Source organism: Myotis lucifugus, unplaced genomic scaffold (assembly GCF_000147115.1).
Source record: "Myotis lucifugus unplaced genomic scaffold, Myoluc2.0 scaffold_468, whole genome shotgun sequence".
Lineage (NCBI taxonomy): Eukaryota > Metazoa > Chordata > Mammalia > Chiroptera > Vespertilionidae > Myotis > Myotis lucifugus.
In genome coordinates, this window is record NW_005871516.1 from 237,905 (window position 1) to 256,919 (window position 19,015).

The 19,015-nt window shown below is 42.8% G+C and overlaps 1 protein-coding gene across 4 annotated transcripts; it reads right to left on the reverse strand.

The window, feature by feature from the left end:
* Nucleotides 1-3,625: 3,625 nt before the first annotated feature.
* Nucleotides 3,626-18,997, reverse strand: UCHL5 (ubiquitin C-terminal hydrolase L5). Of its 4 annotated transcripts, none has more exons than XM_006103196.3 (11): nt 18,774-18,997; nt 15,733-15,796; nt 13,637-13,742; nt 13,002-13,127; nt 12,858-12,919; nt 12,650-12,780; nt 12,129-12,192; nt 10,117-10,219; nt 9,190-9,297; nt 7,405-7,503; nt 3,626-4,285 (listed from the first exon to the last, which is right to left on the reverse strand). In XM_006103196.3, the coding sequence occupies exons 1-11, from the start codon at nt 18,847-18,849 to the stop codon at nt 4,241-4,243; spliced, it is 984 nt and encodes a 327-aa protein (XP_006103258.1). In that variant the 5' UTR covers nt 18,850-18,997; the 3' UTR covers nt 3,626-4,240. The 4 variants fall into 4 exon arrangements, with proteins under 4 accessions (XP_006103258.1, XP_006103257.1, XP_023600283.1 ...); XM_006103195.3 differs by having other exon boundaries at nt 9,190-9,300; XM_023744515.1 differs by lacking the exon at nt 7,405-7,503.
* Between the last annotated feature and the right edge of the window lie 18 nt (nt 18,998-19,015).

The window sequence follows — 19,015 nt, forward strand, 5'->3', positions numbered from 1 at the left end:
TCACAGCCAGTATCTCTAAAACACAGTGTCCTTTGGACCAGTTCTAGGGTCAGCCAGCCTTCTGGACTTAATTGGCTTTCGTTTGTATGTTAATCTGCCAGGGAGAGAATGTATTGACAGGCAGATAGGAATGTCTGGTCTGCTTGGCAGTCGTAATTGTAAAGTAAATTCATAAATTGTCTTTGAGGCGGACGTTAGTCTCCGGCAAGTTTTATTAAGTTGTCTCAGCTCTCCAGGGTGCTTACGGCCTTTAGTGGGAGCGCTCAGTGCCTCCAGTCCTACGCGAGGAGGTCAGATGTTGGACCTTGGTAACCTCACTAGGAGACACAGCCTGGGAGGCCCATCCGGAGAGCTTGTTAGTTTCTCATCAGGAACATTCTAATTACCAGCCCACGGGCTCAAGGTTACCACTCAGTCTGTGCCTTCTTCAATAACTCAGCAAGGGCACCACTGTCTCCTGTAAACGAATAAGTCCAGAAATCGTGCTCTCAGGCAACTGCCTCCACCGGAGGACTCTGCCCATGATGCAACTTTCACCTCTAAGAATGGGAGGGGGAAAGGGAGAGAGGGAGAAGGAAGGGAAGGGAGGGAAGAATGAATGAATTCAGGAGCCAGTTAGCTTGGTCTGAATCCCAGGTCTAGCATTTAGTGGCCATGTGATCTTGAGCAAGTTACTTACTATCTTAGTGCTTTTCGGTCCTCGTTTGGAAAATGGGATCATAGGATCTACTTCCTATCCTGTGAGGATTAGAGTAAATATGCAAAAATACTTAGGCTGGTACCTGACACACTGAGAATGGCTTTGCATTTTACTCCCGATACATTTCCTAATAGATCGCACTTTTGCATTTTGCCGCCGAAACTATAAAAATCCTAAAACCAATTTCTCAAGTGCAGAAAATGAACAAACATAGTGCCCACTGATTATGGAAACATTTATCCCATAGATGTAAAAATAGCGAGGTTGTGCTTGTTAAATTTTAATGAAGGAATTAACTGGGCATCTCATTAAATGCAGATTCTGATGCCGCTGGTCCGGGACCAGAAAATTCTGCATTTCTAGCACCTTCCAGGTGATGCTCACGGTGCTGGTGTGTGGACCTCACGTTGAGTTACCAGCCTATGGATTGTTTGAGTCAAAGAGGAAAAAAGAACTAGAAGGAAGAATCCCAGCCGATTTGGCTCAGTGGATAGAGCGTCAGCCTGCAGACCGAAGGGTCCCGGGTTCGATTGCAGTCAAGGGCATATACCTCGGTTGCAGGCTCCACTCCGGGCCAGGCCCTGGTTGGGCTCATGCAGGAGGCAACCAATCGATGTCTCTCTCTCACATCAGTATTTCTGTCTTTCCCTCTCTCTCTAAAAATCAATGGAAAAAAAACTGGGTGAGGATTAAAAAAAGAACTAGGAGGAAGAAAGGAAAATAACATATTTAAAATGCCAGGAGAGTCCTGGCTGGGTAGCTCAGGCGGTTAGAGATGTTCCTATATGCCAAGGTTGTGAGTTTGATTCCTGGTCAGAGCACATACAAGAAGCAACCAATGAATGCATAAATAAGTGGAACAACAAATCAATCTCTCTATCTCAAATCAACAAATAGAAAAAAAAATTGTAATAATAAATTCCAGCCCGGCTGGTGTGGCTCAGTGGTTGAATTTTCCTGCCCTCCAGTGTAGTCCCCCGGGGCCTGAAGAGAGCCGTGGTAGGTTCCTGTGGCATAATTCTGGGGACTCAAACCGGAGCTCACTCCTCCAAAAGCTCCCAATGACTTCGTCAGGAACTAAGTAGTTTCACAATTCCCAATATTAATCCCCATGTCCTGTTAAAAATTGCTAGAGTGGTTTGTTTCCTGTAAGTCATCAATGACACACACAAAAAATGGTAAATTGCATATCACCCACTTTAAAAATAAAGTGCTGCATACATCTATTTCAGAATAGAAATAGGGGTGAGGGCATGCAAGACTAACACACAAAACCTGTGTAAACCTCTGGGGAAAAAGATCAGTAAATACACTAAAATGTTACTATCGTCTTCCCTGCTGACAGAACTGTGGGTAATTTACACTTTATTCTTGTTTATCCTTCTTTAATGTTTTTTTAAGGGAAAACTTAAAAGCCATTTTTAAAAAATATGTTTTATTGATTTTCCACAGAGAGGAAGGGAGACAGAGTTAGAAACATCGATGAGAGAGAAACATCGATCAGCTGCCTCCTGCACATCTCCCACTGGGGATGTGCCCGAAACCCAGGTACATGCCCTTGACCGGAATCAAACCCGGGAACCCTCAGTCCGCAGGCCGACGCTCTATCCACTGAGCCAAACCGTTTTCGGCTAAAAGCCATTTTTTTCCCCACAAACAAAAGAAACAAAATCCTCCTACAGAGAAAAAAAAAGTAATTTCTGAATGTAAATTGAAATGTTTTAGGCCACTAAGAGGATTAACTAAAGGTGTCAGTCTGCATGTAGCACGGTAATACACACAGAAGTATGTATCATGGTCTGAATTGGGGAGCGCACCCCCATAGTTCATGATCTCAGAACAAATGTTTGTCTGTTCTGGTGGCACAGCCCAGCTGGCTGCTCGCTGGGAAAGGGCAGCTGTCTGGGGAGCTAAACATACGAGGTGAGACTAGCCAGGGGCCGCCGCTGTCGGCGAGCTTTCCGTTTATGAGGACGGAGTCTATCCCTGAGCGCTGGCTGGCTGCTTTAACAGGCATCACACAGAATGGAACGGCCTTCACCTCCCTAACCATTACATGAGATTTCAGAAAGGGAAAAAGTGGAATGAGCCACGGAGACTGTCTTTTAAATACCCCTCCTTTTTTTTTTTTTAACTTTCCACATAACTAACATTTATACATATATTTCTGGATTACTCTTCATTCGCCCATTTTCTCTACCCACTGGGGTCATGACTTAGGACCCACGCAAGGACACAAGTCAGACTTCTTTATTCCCTGGCAGAAATTACCACAAAGGGTCACAATGCATTTGCCATCATCAAAAAAGCGGATAATATAAACACACACACATACAGATACATATATATGTATAATTTTTTTAAATTGATTTCAGAGAGAAAGGGAGAGGGAGAGAGAGATAGAAACATCAGTGATGAGACAGAATCACTGATCCGCTGCCTCCTGCACACCCCACACTGGGGAGCAAACCTACAACCTGGCTTGTGCCCTGACTGGGAATCATAAAGTAGATCATAGTTTTTAAAACTTCCTTTAAAGTTTAACTTAGAAAATAACATTAGGGGCAAGAATATATATTTTTATGAAATAAGAAAAGCAACTCCCAAAAGCAATGGGAGTTGGGGGAAAACTGCATGTCTCTTGGGAACTGCTGGGCTGGACTACTTTTGTTCAAACTGCCACATAAGGATCCTGAACCACCACACCACCACCCCCCCTTTTTTTTAAGGGACATATCCTTAATTGTCAAATCTCCAATATCTTATAAAAATGCAGCTTAACAGCTTGAAAAAATGTTGCCCAGCTGAGTGTACCACCAGAACTCTTAAGGATTTACACTTTGTTCTTAACCTGAAGTTTTGCTTTGAGAATAGGACACCTTCTGTAAACAGTTTTACATAAAGAAATAACCCCACACACTTAGAGAGTTTGCGAAAATAAAGTTGGGATGTTTATTACTTTTTCTACCGGCAGCATGAAAATCACTAGAAACTGTACTTTTGTCCTTTCAAATAATCTGCATTAAAATCATACTTTTCCAAATAATTGATATAGAAGATAAAATTCAGTTTAAAAATCCTCAAAATATTTAGATATCAAAGACAGAAATACTGATTTTTATTCCATTAATGATGAGAACAAGAGATCCAGTTTAATCAAGAGCTGACATTTATAAATTTTAAGCATTTACGTGAGCTAAAGGATTAATGATACCAGTTACAGGAGAGAAGATCCTCTGTGCGTTTTCTAGATTCATTATGGTAGCTACGTATGCGGGGCATCAAGAAGTTCTCAGATCCAGTGTCAAATAATGGGATTTGGGCAAGTGCTCTTGACATCACCTTTATTTAACAGGCACTACATGCACACGATGCAGATAGGGGGCGTTTATGAATCCATGCAGTAAAGACAAGACGGACTGGACTGCTGCCCATGTGCACTGAGCCAGTCAGGGTGCTGCTCCACGTTCCTCATGCCCAGTGGTTTCCATGGAAATAAAGGCAGAAGCAGAAATGTGTGCACACGCCACAGCATCCTCCTCATTTGGTCTCCTGTGCTTTCTTTGCATTCTGTTTTTCTTTTGCCTAGAAATTAAAGACAGTATCTTACAAAATCTCCAAGGTCTGTTTTAGAGCATATTGACTGCATCCGGCATTTGTCAAAAAACCCGCTATTCGGTACAGTACTGTACTTATTTTTCCCTCCGCTGTATCACAAGTTGCTTAAGAGAGAAGAGGTGTCTTATTCCTGTGTACAGCCAGAGGCTTTAACAGAGTGCCCGACCTATAGCTGCCGCTGGATAAATGATGAGTAATTAAAACATTTCAAAAATTTTAATCAAATAATAATCTGAGTTCTCTTCAGAATCTAGAGAGAGAACATTGCATATAGACAAGAAATAAACGCATCTCAATATTATCTATGCAATGTGAATAATGAAAAAACAGTTTGGAGAAACAGACAAAAGCTACAAGGTCAATAACAACCTCTTCAATAAAACAAATGCAACAGCAAGGACAGACTGTACTGTGCTCCATTAACACCAGACATTCACACACTGCCACCCTGTGTCCACAATGGGAACTGCGGTTCTAATGCAAAAGCTGAAAAGCTATGTTCTCTAACTAGGCTTTTTTAAAATTAAAAAATCTGGAATTATACTGTCATTAAACCCAGACAAGAATTGTCCTTTTCCTAATTGCACAAAATGTTTATGCATAGAACAAAATTTTAAAAATGTGTTTTTATTGACGTTAGAGAGAGGGAGATATTGATTTTAGGAGACGGAGAAATAGAAACATCAATGATTAGAATCATCGACTGGCTACCTCCTGCATACCCCCTACTGGGGATTAAGCTCATAACCCAGACAAATGCCCTGACCAGGAATCAAAACATGACCTCCTGGTTCATGGGTCAACCTCAACCACTCACCCACACATGCCAGCCCACAGAACAATTTTAGAGCAAAGTACATACATTTAAATTTTCTCAAATAACATGTGTCTGCTCCTTAATAATATTTATATATAAATGTGATATAACATATCCTATGACTTAGTCCATCTTATTATTTTCAATAGAGAACTATTTCATAATGTTTCCTACAAAGAACACAATAGCTAGGTGTTCTGTTAACAGAGGAATTTGGAAAATCACAGAACCTTAACTTAATCTAAAACTTTAAAAATCAGTTTCCTATCTTGGACTTTCATAACCTTAATACCCTGAGATATATAAATAGAGAAAGGTGTATCACAAAGAGAAGATTTAGCAGTCTTCTGCAGTAAGTTTTGCGTTTAATGGTACGTTGAAGCACACATTTTTTGGGATCTGGGTAATGAGGTACACACAAAAACCTTAACTCTCACTTCATATTATTTAGAATGTGTGATCATGTATCTTTGCTTCATAAACTTTAAAATTAATAAGGAAAATATACCTACCATGTATACTCTGGTCTTTATCTTTTTTTAAATTTTATTTTTTTTATTAGAGGCCCAGTGCACAAAAATTTGTGCACTGGGTGGGGGGGGGGGGGTCCCTAAGCCCAGCCTGTGCCCTCTCGCAGTCTGGGACCCCTCAAGGGATGACCACCTGCTGGCTTAGGCCTGCTCCTTGGGGGAATTGGGCCTAAGCTGGCAGTCAGACATCCCTCTGGCAGCCCGGGAGCCCTCGGGGGATGTCCACTTGCCAGCGGGGAGCAGGCCTAAGCTGCAGTCAGACATCCTTAGTGCTGCTGAGGAGGCGGGAGAGGCTCCCACCACCACCGCTGTACTGGCAGCCGTCAGCCTGGCTTGTGGCTGAGCAGAGCTCCCCTGTGAGAGCGCACTGACCACCAGGGGGCAGCTCCTGCATTGAGCATCTGCCCCCTGGTGGTCAGTGTGTGTCATAGTGACCAGTTTTTTCCAGTGGTTCTGCTGTTAGGGTCAATTTGCATATTACCCTTTTATTATATAGGATTATTTTTCCCATTTTTAATTCTTTTTTGTTCATCCTCACCCAAGGATATTTTTTCCATTGATTTTTAGAGAGAGTGGAAGGGAGGGGAAGAAAGAGATAGAAATATCAATGTGAGAGACACATTGATTGGTTGCCTCACCCATGCACCCTGACTGGGGCTAGGGATCAAGTCTGCAACCAAGGTGTATGCCCTTGACCGGAATCGAACCCGGTACCCTTCAGTCATCAAGCCGACGCTCTATCCACTAAGTTAAACCAGCTAGGGCTAGTCTTTTAAGTTAAAGGTTCAATATTTTGTTTGCCCAGCAGTGTCTTCTCAAAGCATTTCTGAAAATGTGGTACACACCAGCTGCCTTAGAGTCATCGCTTAGGGGGTGCGGGGCTTATTAAAGATTCCTTCCTCTGTATCAGAATATCTGGGGAGGGGCCAAGAAAAATGTATTGTAAAGAGTATCCAGCGATGGGTCACTTTCAGAAACAATGATTTACGTATAAACATAAAAACAATTGAAATGTGTTTCATTTATTCAACAAGTATTTTATTTAAGTACCTTAAAGAAAAACAATCTTAGAATATTCCATTAACAGATGCTAGCTTCCCACCCTTGGAAAGAATACCAGCTTCGGGATAGGGAAACTAGTTCTTAGTCTTGGCTACATACATTTGTTTCCCTCGCCAATGTCCATTCTAGTTCTAAATTCTGTGATAATTCAATATCTGCTCAATTAAATAAGAAAAATCTATTATTTCAATTATTAACATTAAGATTTGTTAGTAGCTTAAAGAAAGGGCAATGTTTTAAATGTCATTCTAATATAGCACAGCCTGAGTTGTGACATGGAGGATTCTAGGAGGTGAAGCAGTGGGGCAGCCCTTGTTTCTAGTTGACAGATATCTGGCTGAACTAATGCTCATCTAGAATATAAAACAAATAAGTAAAAGTCAAACAAATAAAAGTCAAAAAGCTTCAACACATTTTACCTCTACTTAAGCTAAAACAAACATTTTTTTTTGAGAATCTAAATCTAATTTAACGTAGTCAATAATACTGTAATAACTATCTATGGTGATGGCCCCTAAATTGTCAGTGGTAACGTATATAAACACCTGTCTGCTGTGCTGTACACATACAAAATAGTATTGAATGCAAACTGTAATATAAAAATAAATAAATTCCACAAGGACAAAAAAAATGGGTGTGTGTGTATACTAGTATATATTCAGCAGTAAAATCCTTACCTTTTCTACTAGTGGTATTAACTGCTGGTGTTCTGCTAACGTCTTTAACAATTCCATAATGAATGGCAGGTAATTATGTTTCCTTCTGATATTTTCAATCTGAAAATAAAACAATTATCAAACCACACTAGCTTTGCATTTCTACTGAGTTTCTGACATTTTGATTTTGCATACAACTCAAAATTGAAATGGGGAAAAATCCTCCATTCTTAAAAGAAAACTATTAGAAATAATGAGATCCAGTTCCCACTGAGAATAAACATGGAGAGTTTCTGAGCATGGCTTACTACTACTGACATAATTAAATCAAAACTTTTTATAAAACCTAAAAATTTGGAAAGCAAAATTTAAAAAAAATAAACTCAAATTGGTAATAGAACCACACCAAGAGAAAATTTTTCAAGTGAATTTCAAAACATAGTATTTTGATTATACATTTAAAATAGGATATATCCTAAGGAAAAAAATTGAGATTCCTGGTATTGTTATTCTGAACGAATATATGTATCTATATATATATATATATATAGATAGATAGATAGATAGATAGATATATAGATATAATATATATATATCCTATCCTATATAACAAAAGCCTAATATGCTAAGTGTCCGGTTGTCTGGTCATCCGTTCAACCAATCAAAGCATAATATGCTAATGATATGCTAAGGCTGTTCAACCGCTTGCTATGACATGCACTGACTACCAGGGGGCAGACAGTCAACCAGTCGCTGACATGCACTGACCACCTGGGAGCAGAAGCTCCAACCAGGTTAGCTTATTGCTGGGGTCCGGCTGATCGGGACTGAGCGAGGGCCAGACATGCCCTGGAGTCCTCCCGCGGTCCCTCCCAGGCTGGGCAACCTCCCACGTCCTTCCTGGTCCCGATCGTGCACCAGTGGGTCCCTCAGCCTGGCCTATACCCTCTTGCAATCCTGGACCCCTCGGGGGATGTCACAGAACTGGTTCCAGCCTGATCCTGCAGGCCAGGCCAAGGGACCCCACTGGTGCACAAATTCATGCGCAATGCCTCTAGTGTGTGTGTGTGTGTGTGTGTGTGTGTAGCATAAAGCATATAAATATCTCTATATACAAATGCTATATATGTAGCATAAAGCAAATAAGTAATTATGTTACTGTTGTTAGGAACCAAGATTTTCAGATTAAGAGAAAAGATGCAAATGCTTAACTTCAAGTATAAAGCCCTTTAATCCTAAATACGAGCATTAATAGGAACTCTCATTATATTTTTCTCTCCAAAAATGATACAAAAAAAAATACATTTCTTAGCTCTGAAAAGGTCTAGAAATAAAGGCCAATCAGTATCACTGAGTACCCCGAGAGGTGGTTTCTAATACCACTTCCCACCAAAGGACCCAGGGTTTCTTGAAGAAATGGCTGATTCCAAGTCTGAGACGGGAAATGTACAAGATGGGCCTGAAACATCAGTCACTAGAACAGAAGCTACGAAGGATGAACAGTCATGTCAAAGGACTCGGGAGACAGCTTGCAGTGACCCCTACTGGCCAAAGGGGGGATAATTTGAGCATCAGCAATATCTGCAGGGAACTGAAGCATCAAATAGGTTAAAAATCTGTTCGTAATACTTTTTAAAAAATTAAAAAGAAAGACAGCCCACTAGTTACTTTTGTAGAATGCCAGGGAATCGACTCATTCTGAAAACTAGTAAGTAATGGGAGAAAAGTGGTCACTATTAGAAAAACCTTCATGTCAAAATATACCATTCCATTTTAAAACATTAAAGGAACAAATTTTTTAAATACCTTGTATCTTTTTAATTTCTGTACTTCTTCTTCAATGAGCATCTGATTTTTGGCGAGTTCTGACTGAATAGCACTTAGCATACTACCCTGGTCTGTATCCATGGGTTCCTCCTTAGGGGAAAGGAAAGAAACACACACCCTAATAACTGAGGCTTAAGTGCAGAATATTTTCAAATGATAAACACAGTACAATTCCTTTAAAATTTTACCCTTAATACAGTAACAGAATTTCAGCCAAATAAATGCAATATTCAAGAATAAAAACTCTAATACCTTCCATATTTCTATATTCTGCAATACATACTGTTTACCTAAAAGTAATCTATACTGTAATATATTTAAACCTATACCCTTCCATTCAGCTATAAATTTGCTTAAATATACTCTTAAGAAAATGTGGTCAAAAAATGTAAAAAGGTCTTTCTGACTATTACTAATTCTCTCCCATCCTATTTACTACAGAAAGATAATCATAAAGACTAGTAAAGATTATATGTGAGCCTAAATGTACGCAATTGAGCCCTAGCTGGTTTGGCTTGGCAGGGTCCCGGATTCAATTCCAGCCAAGGGCACATGCCTGGGTTGTGGACTTGATCCTCAGTAGGAGGGAGGCATGAGGCAGCTGATCAATGATTCTCATCATTGATGTTTCTATCTCCCTCTCCCTCTTTGAAAACAATAAAAATATTTTTTTAAATAATAAATAAATGTACCCAATTGATTCTGTGAAAAATGCAGTCTAACTTGCTTAAATGACAGTAAATAATTGCTAACACTTATTTAGCACACACTCCTTCTCAGTCACTGTTTAAAGTGGTTTACATATATTATCTCAGTTAATCCTCACAACAACCTTCTAAGGTAAAGAAGGAAGGGGTAAATCCTTCCCCTGAGAAAATGACTAAGCCAGAAAACATGGCCACGAACCTCAGCAAGTTGTCTCTGTAGCTCGGCTATCTTCTGTTCATATATCATTTTTCTGTCAGACACGATGGCCATTAAGTTAAATCGAATTTCACCTTCACTGTACCTAAAAAAGGTCAAGTTCATAATGTAATAAAGAATAGTAACACTATTACAATTAAGATAATCTGCTGTGATTACCCCATGATTCTCTGGGAGATCAAAGTCAGTGGTTCATGCATTGGAAGATTCCACATAGTGAAGATGCCAGTTCTCCTCTAATTGATACAAATGTTTCACACAATTTCTATGCAAGTCCCAGCAAGAATGTTAGCAGATACAAGTTTATACTGAAATTTGCATGGAAGGGAGGGTCTAGAATGGCTTAGAACAGTTCTGAAGGAAAGGAATAAAGCAGGAGGCGGCACTGTCCCTGATGACAAGACTTAAGCTACAGTAACCAAGATGGTGGTGCTGACAGACACAGATCAGTGGAACAGGACGGTGAACCCAGCAACACTCCACACATACGCCCACGGTTCTGTCCCAGGTGTGGGGCCAGTTCAGTGGAGGAAGGACGGCCTGCTCACCCAGAGGTGCTAGAGCAGGTGAACAGCCATAGGCCAAAAAACCCCACCAAAGACATGTATAAAAGTTAACTCCAAATAAGTCACAGACTTAAATGAAAACTGTTCAACCACAATAAACCTATAAAAGACAATAGCAAAATCTTTGGGATCTAGGGCTAGGGAAAGAATTCTTAGATTTGACAATAAACATACAATTCAAGGGGATTGAGAACTTTTGCTCTGAAAGACCATGCTGGGAAGAGGGGGATGGGCTACGGGCTGGGACACAGTATGTGGAGACAATGTGTCTAAGGACGGGCAGTATCTAGAGCAGGAAAAGAACTTCAAGGCTCAACCGTCAAAAAAGAAACAATCTAATTACATACAAAATAGGCAAAAGGCACACATCCTTAGTCACTAGGGAAATGCAGATTCAAATCATGATGAAATATCACTACCCACCAATCAGAATGGAAATAAAAAACTTTGACAAAACCAAATGCTAGCGAGGCCGTGGAGAAACTGGCTCCCTCGTACATTACGAGTGGGAATGTAAAATGTATAGCCATGCTAGAAAAGAGTTTGGTGGTTTCTTAAAAAATGAAACATGCCTTACCATACAACTCAGCAGTGTGCTCTTGGGCATTTACCCCAGGGAAACGAAAGCTTAGGTTCACACACAGATCTGTCTCCATGTCTGTGATAGCTTTATTCGTAACAGCCAAAAACTGGAGACGATCCAGACATCCTCCAGTGGGTGAGTGGGCAAAGCAATGGTATATCCATACCACGGACTATTGCTCTAAAAGAATCAACTATTGATATACTTAACCTACAGGAATTTCTAGAGAACTGTGCTAAAAGGAGCCAGTCCAAAAAGGTGACCGCAGTATGATTCCGTTTCTATAACATTCTTTAAATGACAAAGGTGATGGGGGTGGCAGGGAGAGAGGTGGTTGAGGCTCTAATGGGCCCTGAGGACTCCTGGGAATTACTCGGTACCTTGATGGTGCCAGTGTCAGCATCCTGGCTATGGCACGGCAATAGTTTTGCAAGGTGTCACCAATTACTCTGCACACTACACATGGTACACCTTTCTCAAACTATACAACAGTTTTTCTAATTTCATATACAATGAAATTCCCATTTCATCTGCCTCTGGTAGCTAACACAGGATCACTCGCATTCTTTTTATAACTATCTCAAAAAGTTTAATGAAGGAATATATGCTCAAAACAAAACTCTGCAAAGTAACTGCATGAAACATCTAATTTCATGGCGATCTGCGTTTAATTCCGCTAACGACAGGGCAGGATCTAGAGGTTTTCCGACACAGATTCCCTGAACCCAGTAATCAAAGGCAGGTGGTCAGTGAGCATTGCTAAAATAAAAATGAAGTAAAAGTTTTTTTAAATGTTTAAAAACCAAACCAGAATGTTATGCGAAGGGGGTTAGCGGAGCATTTACTTCTGTATCCTCTTCTCTATGACGGGCCTCACGGCGCTGATCCAGTCGTCCTGACTGCAGGCCCCTGGAGAAAGGGGGAAGATTTCCGTCAACACAAGTCAGCATCAGCACCACTTCATATCTTTGGTGCAAAGCATCTCCTTTTATAAATAACTTAGGAAATTCAGGATGGTCAAAATCCTTTTAGCATAACTGTGTTCAGCTTCCATTCTTATTTATTAAAATCAATAAAAATACATACACTTTCCTGAAAGTTAACTAAAAAAATAAATAATAAATTATGTCATCTAAGAGTTAAAATGTTTTTCTCTTAGAAAAAAAGTAAAGGTTCCAACTGAATTGCAGTGGTCAACATGCCCTTCCTATCTGTTCACTTCACGAAGGACTGAAGAGCGGGGGGTGTCCCGAGAGCACCCTATGTCGTCGCCGTCCCCTCCAATCTCTGCAGCATGGAGGCTAACACAGAGTGATTCCGTTTGCTCCCGGCCAAGAGGGAAGCAGCAGGAACAGCAGCCGGTTACCTAAGTCAATCGGTCCCTCCCGCAGTCCATCCAGTTCATAGAGTCTTCCGTTCACAGGAACGTAACTGACAAAGTGAAAGGCATCCTCCTCTTTGGTTGGTGTCTTCGCGTCGAATTCGAACATCTGCTGTCTGCAGTGAAGAAGGAAGCAGTGAGAGGCAAGCAAGGCGGGAAGGACGCAGGGTCGACTCAGCACCCCGTCTCTCACCTGGCGAAGCTGTTGTGTACTTGCCGGATCACATCGGAGTTGCTCAGTGCCAAGCCTTTCATCTAAAATAATTTGGAAAAGTCGCCCATTAGAACAAGAACTGTCACAAAGAGGGCACTTTCGGAATAAGGAGGTGGTACTCACGGCTGCATCAAAGCTTTGGGAAAATTCTTTAAACTCTGACAACGTCTCTCCTAAATGGACGTCTTGATGAGTACAGTTCAGCAACACACTCACTATGGCTTGCGTAGCACAAGCATTGTTAATGACCTATCAAACAGAAAAGCGGAGATCCCATCAATTTCTTAGAAAACAGCCTGACCAGCTCAGCGGTTGAGCGTCCACCTATGAACCAAGAGGTCACGGTTTGATTCCCGGTCAGGGCACATGCCCAGGCTGTGGGTTCGAATCACAGTTGGGGGCGGGGGGAGACCTCACCTTCCTCATCAGTGAAATGGTAGCTAGGCAACGATATTTTACAGAGAAGCACTACCAAACTGTCCTTCCTGGGTCTTCACACACACACTGTGATTACTAGGTCATTTCTTCCCTCAACATTTTATTCATCAATGATCAGACACACACACCTCTAACTAGAGCATATAATTAGCCTCAGTCAGCCAGTGTTGCTGCCTCTCTAAATGGATGCAGATCTTTGGGGAGCTCAATAATTTTGAAGAATGTAAAGGGAGTCCTAAGACAAAAAGTTGAGCACTGCTACATAACAAACACATGGGGAAAGATTGTTCACGAGACTTCCGAGTACCCAAGGACCATACCTGCTTGGCAAAAAAGATTGTGTCGAGTCTGGAGTCCTGAACAACAGAGCCTGCTGGTTCCTCTCCTGGCTGCCACTTGAAAAGAAAAATTAGCCCGTGAACCGGCCTACAAAATAAAACACAAATTAGTGACACCACAACCTGCTGCTGCTTTTTATTTTTTTTAATTTTATTTTATTGTTTAAAGTATTACAAATAGTAGTACATGTGTCTCCTTTTTTTCCCCATTGACCTTCCCTCGGCCTCCCCTACCCCCCGGCACATGCCCTCACCCCACCCTCCCAGTCTTGTTTCCGTTGGTTATGCTTATATGCATGCATACAAGTCCTTCGGTTAATCTCTTACCCACCCCCACCCAACACGCCCCAGCCTTCCCACTGTACTTCGACAGTCTGTTCGATGTTTCTCTGCCTCTGTATCTATCTTTTTGTTCATCAGGTTATAATGTTCTTTATTATCCATAAATGAGTGAGATCATGTGGTATTTTTCTTTCACTGCCTGGCTTACATCTCTTAGCATAATGCTCTCCAGTTCCATCCATGCTGCTGCAAATGGTAAAAATTCCTTCTTTTTTATAGCAGCATAGTATTCCATTGTGTAGATGTACTAGTTTTCTAATCCACTCATCTGCTGATGGGCATTTAGGCTGTTTCCAAATCTTAGCTATTGTAAATTGTGCTGCTATGAACATTGGGGTGCATATATCCTTTCTGATTGGTGTTTCTGTTTTCTTGGGATATATTCCTAGAAGTGGTATTACTGGGTCTGCTGCTGCTTTTAACACATTGTCAGTATATTACATTTTACTCAGCTACTTAACAAATACAATGCAAATGAAGTCAATTCAAATTTTTTTAAGGTTTCTATTGCTCCTCAGTCGCTAGAATGTTGCCTGACACAAGCTAATAAAACTTAAAATTATATCAGTTAAAAAAGAACTATAGTGAAAAGCTTGTTCTCAAATCTGCGGATTATTCATTTCTACCTTATATCATTTAACTTAAACAAAGGAAATAAGAACAAAGCAAAACTAGAAGCTGCCAACCTAGACTGAATTCCAATGCATATGAATAAAGTTCAGAGAGGATGTCTGCAGATAAATGGCTGATAGCACATGCAATATGAAATGCAGAGTCACTTCATGTCATTCTCCGATGCATGAACAATCCTCACGCTAGTGCGAATGGAAGCTGTCATCTGGTACCGGAGGGAGTCACCACTTTCCTGAAGGAACTGTTGTGGCCCAGGAACCATCCAGTCAACCCTCTAGGATTCTCTCCAGTCTCTTTCACAACTGCCTGCCATGCAATAAAAATCTCTCCTCTCCTTTGAAGCCAATTCCAAGGTGCATCTTTAATTAACCTTCCCTGACCACTCAGTTGAAACTGATCTCTTATTCCATCTACAGTGAATGCGCTTTTTGTGGGGAAGGGGGAGGTGGGGAAGCAAGCCATCCCCTTCTTACTATGAAAACAGAGGCCATATTCCAATGGTCCCCGCTGTCCCTGTTAGAAGCCAACTTGCCTCCAGCCAAGAAGTTGCCCATCGGTGAGAACTCCCCTGGCCTCCCTCGCAATTCAGGGTCAGCGCTTGGGGGTAACGAGGTGGGCGGCGAGGAGAGGCTCAGAGGGGTGGTTCTACTCAGGGTGGGGGAAGAGGAAGGTACTTCCTGGCACCTGCATGTGGAATCTGAACCGCAACCTCCCAGAAGCACTGTGATAATGTGTAGACAAGTTTGCATTACTGCTAATATGCATTATGAAATATGCTTTTGTAGACTGACCTCTTACTCATGTCTCTTATGCTAAAAATGTGTTCCATGTTCTAATCCATGATCTAGCTGTGAATGTTGTAGAAATCAACCAATTACTTTGTTGACATGGAATTACAGGGACTTAGTTTTTAATCCCTTGCAAGCTACTTATCTAGAAGCCTCAGGTTCATGGTTATAAAAGGAGAGTAGTAATTCCTATCTCATAGGACTGAAAAAACTTTAAAGAGATCGTGTATTCAGCCTAGTGTAGTCCAAGAAAAATAAATAGACAACTGTTTGCTTACGTGGAGACGATTTTAACACAGTTAATATCATACTCACTTTAATTTTTCAAAATTCTCAGGTTCTAAACTCCATATCTCTTCTACCTGGGCTCCTCGGCAACCTGAAATAAGAAATTATTTCTTTAGAAAACAAAGTATGGACTCATTTTTCTCCAGCATTAAATATTAACTAAAAGGTGTGCACATTTGGGATGATAAGACATGAGAAATTAAAATGGTAAAATTGACCAAGTTCACAGCCAAACCCTGGTCCAGCGGTTCTCAACCTGTGGGTCGCGACCATCGGAAAACACATATAGCATATCAGATATTTACATTACGATTCATAACAGTAGCAAAATTACGTTATGAAGTAGCAACACATATAGCATATCAGATATTTACATTACGATTCATAACAGTAGCAAAATTACGTTATGAAGTAGCAACGAAAATAATTTTATGGTTGGGGGTCACCAACCATAGAAGGGTCGCGGCATTAGGAAGGTTGAGAACCACTGCTCCATCCTGTACCATTTTCTAATCACCTGCAGTGGGAGTGTTTGCCTTTATGACTTAGAAGATTCCGGAGTGTGCCTCCACTGACACGTCTGTGCCTTCTCCACGCCTTCTGCATCCACTTTTTTCCCTGTCGCTAAGCTCTCCCAGCTCTGCCCTTGGCCCTCTTTTTTTCTTACTGTACATTTTTTAAGTGCTAAGAAATAACTGCCACTAACAGCGACTTCTCCTAAATTTTTATTCTATTCTCTTTTCAACTACCTCAGAGTATTTGATAGAATTTACCAGTGAAACCATTTTGGCTGGAGTTGTCTCTGTGAAAAGATTTTAAATTACAATTTCAATTTCTTTAATAAATAAAAGGTTAAAGGGTTACCTATTTTTTTTGATTGAGCTTTGGTAATTTGTGTCTTTAAGGGAATGTGTATATTTCACTTAAGTTGTCAAATTTACTGGTATACAGATGCTTACAATATCCCCTTATTATCCTTTTAATGTCTGTAGATTCTGTGGTGATATCATCTATCTTCTTGCTGGTATTGGTCATTTGTGTGTCCTTTCCTCTTCTGATCAGTCTGGTTAGAAGTTTATCCATTTTATTGATCTTTGAGAAACCGGCTTTTGGTTTCATTTATTTTTCTTGATTTTTGTTTTATTTTTTAATTTATTGGGATGACATTGGTTAATATGATCATATAGGAGGTTTCAGGTGTGGGTTTCTTTTTATTGATTTCAGAGGAAGGAAGAGGGAGAGGGGGAGGGAGAGGGAGAGGGGGGAGAGAGAGAGAGAAACATCAATGATGAGAGAGAATCATTGATTGGCTGCCTCCTGCGCGCCCCACACTGGGGGATCAAGCCCACAATCCACGCATGTGCCCTTGACTGGAATCGAACCCAGGACCCTTCAGTCCACAGGCTGACGCTCTATCCACTGAGTCAACCCAGCTAGGGCTCAGGTGTGGGTTTCTATGTTACAAGATCCGTATATTGCATGGTGCGCCCACCACCCAAAGCCAAAATTAATGGCTGTACCTCCTCCTCTCTAACCCATACTTCACATCACGCCAATCATCTCAGGCTCTGCCCATTTTAAGAGACCTCTGGTTTCTCTCACTTCACTCCAATCTACTCTGCACACTACACATGGTACACCTTTCTCAGGCCTAACAAACGTCATTTCAGCATTCAAATACCTTTGACAGTGAAGTCCCCAGCGACTGCAGGGCAACACAAACTATACAACAGAGCATACAATCTGGCCTCGGTTGATCTTTTCAGCTTCAGACGCAAATAAATACTCCTCCAGTCTGTTAGGTTATGTGTTAGTCACTTTGCTAGCTGTTCCCTAAGCCACACGTGTGGCTTGAACATCAGTGCTATTTACATTATTCCTTCTGCCTGTGTTCCTGTAACATTGGTTCACAGCACTCAGCGGCACTGCACCATGGTTTATTCACATTAAAAACCCTCACCCGCACCCCGCGTGGCTCAGGGGTCCGCCTGTGAACCAGGGGGTCGTGGTTGGATTCCTGGTTGGGGCACATGCCCGGGTTGGGGCCGGATCCCCAGTAGGAGGCGTGCAAGAGGCGGCCGATCCGTGCTTCTCTCATTGACGTTTCAGTCTCTTTCCCCCTCCCTCTCTGAAGTTAACAAAACATATTTAAAGGGGAAAAAAAAATCCCCCAGAGCCTACCAGGGTACCTGACACAGCGTAGGTCCACAATATGCGCTTGGTAAGTGATATTCCAAATATCCAGCTAGGCACAGTAGACAGTATCTGTGCCGAAGTTTAATTTTTACCCCGAGTACAAGTTCTAACCTAACAGCTAGAATTAGTAACATTCCAGGAAATGTAACAGATAAAACTAAACGCACTGCCCCACCAAAAAAAAAAAAAGGAGGCTAGGAACAGGGGCAGGAACAGGGATGAGCAGTGCAGTGCGCTGGATGTTCCGGGTGGAGGACGGGGCACCGGGCCAGGAAGACACTGCCGGGCGAGCATGTGGCCTCCGGTCCGGGGCGCGAGCTCGGGGCACACGCCTCGCCGGAAGCCAGAGGCCGGCGGGGAGCAGACCGGGCGGCGCGGCCCGCCGGTCCCACGCGGGCGCACACTCCGGTGTCCTGCTCGGAATCACCAAAACCTCGGGTTCCGGGGCGGCTGGGGCCTCGGGCACCCCGCCCTCCAGCAGGCACACCCCGGCTGCCCCTGCGGGACGGGCGGCCTGCGACACGCACCTGAGCGCACCTGCCGGGACGGGACGGGGGGGCGCGCGGCCGGGGCGAGGGCAAGGCTGGTGCTCAGGGAGCAGGGGAGCTGCGGGGACTCATTGCAATGAAACAGGTAACGGGGCGCCGGATCCTGCGGCGGGGCGGGCACGCGGGGTCCCTGCCCGCGTGGTGTGACTCTCAGGATCTCTGCAGAAACGCGACGCCGGGCTGGGAAGGGGCGGAGCCCTGAGTGTCCCCTCCCCGATTCCCTCCAGGTGCCCGGGAGTCGCGGTTGCTCTCGCAGGAAACCCGCTGCGCCCGACTCGGCCTCCCACATGACCCCCGGCCCAGGACGGTGCCCCTGGCTCTCACCGAATCCTTTAATGAGCTCGGTGAAGACGCCGGGGTCGCTCTCCATGAGGCACCACTCCCCGGCATTGCTCGTCATGGCCCCGGCCACACGCCGCCCCGCTCCACCTCGGACGCTGGCCGCCACCGGCACCCGCTGCCGCCGGCCACTGATCCCTGCGAACCCGCCGCAGAGCTCGTCCGCCCCACGTCACCCCGCCTACTTCCCGACAGCCTCCGGGGCCGACCCAGCAGCGCGTTAGAGC

Bases quoted from the DNA above. Each gene is read 5' to 3' on its own strand.
- UCHL5 (XM_006103195.3), bottom strand. From the start codon at position 18,849: ATGACGAGCAATGCCGGGGAGTGGTGCCTCATGGAGAGCGACCCCGGC. The intron at 13,128-13,636 runs GTATGGTCCTTG...TCTGTTTGATAG, and splicing joins CAATCTTTTTTGCCAAGCAG to GTCATTAACAATGCTTGTGC. The intron at 9,301-10,116 runs GTTCGTGGCCAT...CTTTCCCCTAAG, and splicing joins TACAGAGACAACTTGCTGAG to GAGGAACCCATGGATACAGA.